We start from the raw sequence: 4,897 nt of genomic DNA on the forward strand, positions 1-4,897 counted from the left end.
TGGATAGTTTTTCAACTCATGGTCACATATGTTCCTGGTTAAAATCAATGGGTGGCAAAAGAAACAGAACAAAACAAAAGGCAGCAGGAATTGGGAAAGTGACAAAGGTGGGAAGGAGCTAGGATGAATGAGCAATGAGTGGTTTGGGGCAAAGCAAACAGAATACAATGTACACATGAATGAAGTTCAATTGTCAAAGAACAAATGTAATCAACAAAAATATCCATTTGAAAGGAAATATGCAGAAACATGGAACAAAAGATAAAATTAAAGGTCAAACTGAGGTAAGTTTAGATAACTGGATTGAATTATATAAAAATTAACCTTAAGTTCATTTAAGAGATTATGTTTAAAATAATAAAAGAAACACCACTATTATTATCCAACAAGCCAAATAATTCAATGTATTGTCATTTCTGTCATTTGAATTTAATGAGCAATAGTGCCTGATTCTCATGTTAGCTCTAGGTCATGTTGAATATTGCTTGCCATGGATAAAACTCAGTTAGCACTGGATTCTACATCAGGTGCTCATCTTATTTCTCTTGTGTTTAAGTGGTGAGGATACACACCTTTGTTCTTGAGACTTCTGTATTCTGCTTTAGCATTATGGAAATTCAAGTAGCCCAGCCAGGGGCATACTCAGTAGGGAAGAGACAGAAGGTCTCAGATGGCCACAGACTCCCATAGTAGGCAGGTCTGTTGCTAGGCAACTACATTGATTTTTTTATCTATCTCCTTTACTGATGACTCCTTCTGCTTTCTGGGGATTTATTGTTGTCATTTCCAGCAGTAGTTAGTTAGAAGCTTTTCCCATCTTCAGTATTTATAGCATCAAAGACTCTTAAAGACAAAATATTCTCAGGAATTCTGATTTTACACCCAGAGTGTATATGATTAGAAATGTCTTCTCATACAGGATGTGTAATCTTTGGTAGGATTAAGTAGATATAGATTCTCCAGCCTTTACCTAAATACTTGATGGTTCTCAAAACCAAGTTGTTCACATTAACTAAAATTCAAGTATTTCTTTCTGAAGTAAACTGATTTGTTTTGTCTCTGCCTTGCATATCTGCTTGTGTTGAAAGAATAAACTCCAGGTGGAAAAGCCTTTTTAGACTTAATTTTGCTTCTAAACTTAAAATATCTCACCTACTTAACATAGCAGAAGGTGCTGTCATGCCACGGAGCTTTGAGTTCTGCATCCTAAGGATCAGATTGGACAACAGTGCAGTCAAATGCTCAGTGGCTGATCATACAAACAGACTGCTTTCCTCTCTTACCCCTGCAATTGAGTGGAGGAGTTTTCTTGATTAGAATACTTCCTGAAGCTGTCAGGTGGGAGCTTTCACAAAGTTAGGTTTCTGATTACAGCTCGCAATGATTAAATGCCCAATTTAAATATAGTTCTGCTCTAAATTTCAGGATAAATTTCAGAAAACAGATGGAGACAGGCTTAAGGAATGTATTTTTCATTAAATTTGTGGAAGACTTTATTTAAGGACACACCTCAACTGTGCTTTACTTAGTCCTCCTTGCCAAAGAAGGAACTCAAGGGTCCAACATTATAAGGACCTCAAATTCTTTAAAGCTTCTGAAAAATATGGAGATATGTAACAGAATATATCATGAATTAAAGGCTAGAGATTGGAAGGTGACTCAATTATTTACTTGGAATACAAGCATAAATCATGGACAACCATAGTACTAAAGTAAAATGTTCGTGTGGAAGTTTACTCTTTCTTCCTACTAAGTCCTGTGCTCCAAGAAATAAGTCTAAGACTCAGATTCAAAATATATTTACAAAGTTTTTTGCCGTATAGTCTTCTCTGACTATATCATAACTTAAACAACCCATTTATTTTGTTCTACTTTCTGCCATGTGCCTGCTGACCTGTGCTCAAGTACCATCTCCTCTGGCAAATCTCTCCATGCTTTGCATCTACTAGATTCTTTCTGCTTTTTGGATGTCACACCTTCAATTCTACTCTTTTTTATAGGCCACAAATCTTCTAATTGGCAGGTGATACATCCATATTATATACAAGATAACAAGATAGCTCAGCTCAATGGTGCATTTGCAAATGAAGTGCTGAAGAGGTAGAAATAAGAAGAATGCAGGACTCCATAGCCAGCCATCCTTGACCCATGTCCCAGTAAGAGATCCTCTTTCAGAAATTAAGCTAGCCAGCTCCTAAGGAGCAATAACTAAAATGGACCTCTGGCCTTGGTATTCAAGGCACATGAATCCACCTACACATACACAGAGAGAGGGGGGAAGAGGGAAGGAGAAAGGGATGAAGGGAGGAAGGGAAGGAAAAGGAGCGAGGGAGGAAGAAATTATTTGTTCTGTCATAAAATAAGCTAAGAAATAGATGCCAGATAGATAACTACAGATGTAGAGATATATGGTTATTATTTTACTTACCCATCATAACTAGCTTTGTGTATTAGTTTTAACTGGCAGAAGTTGAGTCATGGGTGTTTTGCATGATCCACTCATGTCTATAAAGCTAAAGTGTGTAGGTAAAGTCAGATTCAAGCCCTGGCACTTTGAAGGCAGAGTCATAACCTTTAAATGCAAAAGCTCTTGCAAGGAGTTGCCTTTAGGCATGGCATAGCACATCCACATAAAGCTAAGTCTAGAGCACAAAATCTCTTTGACAAGGCTTTTCTGTAGCCTTTAGAATGCTCTGGTTACTTACGTCACTCCTTACCATCTAGAATTGGCACAATTGGTGATAATGAAATCTATCAAATATATTGCCAAGCATAAACCACAGGTTTCAACACTGAATCAGTCACCAATAGCTGGGGGCAGGGGTGCTGAGTCAGGAACCACCTTGTAGTTCACTACTGTATAGCTTAAATATCAGCCCCTAAAATAATCCCATTCCATATAAACAAATGGCCTGGTGGTTCATATGAGAATGACCTCATAGGTTCTTTTCTTTTTTTGGCATTTTGTTTTTTTAATTGGCGGTTATTTTTATAATGCAGATATTTAAAATCTACGTGTAAGTGTACTTTAACAAGTCTTACTTAACAAAGAAACTTTTTCAACAGTAAAGCTTTCTTATTTTACATTGTAGTATAATTCATGGACGGAAAGTTAGGTACTGTTTCACTTTCCTCCAAACCCATGTATTTCAGTTATTCAAGCAATGCAGTAAAACTTAATATATGCCTTATCTCCTAAATCAACATATTTTAACATTCAGATAACATAGAAATAACATCTACTTAGAAATGATGTTTGGCATACAACTTCAAAGACTTTTAGTATCGGCCTCCAGTTTCATATCTGCTTTCTCCATGACCTCCATGGGACCCCCCAAACCTTAAACTTCTACTGTATGATTTATGAGATGCACTATACAGCCTATCCTGTGAAAGCCCTCTTTCTTGTCTGCCTCCATGCTCAGAGTATTCCCTATCAATTGCTGAACGCACTTCTTGTCTACCATTACATTCATAATCACTAGCATATATGTCACTTCGGCTACTTGAGTAAGTTTCTTGTCTTCCACCATATCCATCTTGTGAGCTACTATAGTAATCTTTGCCGTTGTTTCCACTGTAAGTTCCTCTTGCAGATGGTGCCTCATGGAAGCTTCCATAACTTCCATAGGTGTCTCTGTATGAATTTCCACTTAAATATTCAGAGAAATCTCTATTATGTCCCCCACAATAGCCAGTGTGATCACTGAAGACTCTAGTTGCATGTTCATCCTGAGAGCTGTAATTGCCATAGCCACAGTATCCTCTAGACGTTGTATATCTCCTTGAATAACTATCATTAGAAGAATGACCATCATCCTGTGGCAATGGATATTCATCTCTTCTGGAAGACAGTGGCTCTCTTCTTGGCAAATTTCTAGACATCTCTCTTCCATGTTGTTCTTGTCCTCTCAGTCCAGTATTGCTTCTCGACAGAACAGAAGTTGCAGATCTTTTAAAAGGAGGACCAGTCCTTGTGAAAGATGAACTTCTTTTAACTGCAAGGTGTCTCCCAGAGGAACTCATGTTGAAATTAGTAGTGGAGCTATCATCATCCAAATTTCTTTCATGTATAGGATGACTTCTTCCTCTGCTACTTCCTCCTCCTCTTCCACGTCTCAGAATTTGTGAAGCACCTCTGGTTCTTGAAAAAGATGATGGTCTCCTCTTGCTACTGCTTTCAGGTGATGATGATCTCCTGGCTTGTTCTACTTTAATTCTTTTTCCATCCAAAGACACTCCATTCATTTCTTTGACAGCATTCTTAGTATCTTCAGGACACTGAAAAGTAACAAAACCAAAGCCTCTAGACTTCTTAGTTTCTCGATCTCTCATCAAAATAACATGTGTTATTGGTCCAAATCTCCAAAATATTATTTGAAGAGTTTTTTTGTCTGGTCTCTATGTTGAGGTCTCCTACAAAAATTTTCCTAGGCTGCTCATTTTCTGCCATTTTTCTTTTTCTGATTTTCTATTTTCACTGTCTCAACAGATCAACCGCTGCCAGACTCCGACTTCACACTGACCCGACCCTATAGGTTCTTATGTTTGAATGCTTGGTCTTCAGTTAGTAGAACTGTTTAGGAAGAATTAAGAAAATTAGTGGAAAAAAGGACTTGTAACTTTGGGGAAAGACCCCACCCAGCTAAGCTTCCTACTTGGGGGAAAAAGCTTATTCATCAAGGAAAGCACCACTAAGTTAAAGCTTGTGTAAATGTAAATCATAGAGTCAATGTGTCAACCCAAGCAAGCTTCAGAAATAAACTGCCTTAGTGGGCTCATAATTTCAGAGTTAGTCAAAAAAAAAAAAAAAGAAAAGGAAAGGACTTGTGGAGTCTTCCTCCATGGTTGAAAAAAGGCTATTTGAAGCCAGGCATGTGCCACAGATGTCTTTGTG

General features: G+C 37.7%; 1 protein-coding gene across 1 annotated transcript; it reads right to left on the minus strand.

Annotated features, from left to right (window-relative positions):
• Positions 1–3,298: 3,298 nt before the first annotated feature.
• Positions 3,299–4,453, minus strand: LOC308430215 (RNA-binding motif protein, Y chromosome, family 9-like; the record flags this gene model as incomplete). Its single annotated transcript, XM_080929349.1, is given in 3 exon segments — positions 3,299–3,345; positions 3,348–4,389; positions 4,391–4,453. Coding segments are annotated over 3 exon segments (1,152 nt in total).
• Positions 4,454–4,897: the final 444 nt, after the last annotated feature.

This window comes from Micromys minutus, assembly GCF_963924665.1.
Source record: "Micromys minutus genome assembly, chromosome: 15".
Lineage (NCBI taxonomy): Eukaryota > Metazoa > Chordata > Mammalia > Rodentia > Muridae > Micromys > Micromys minutus.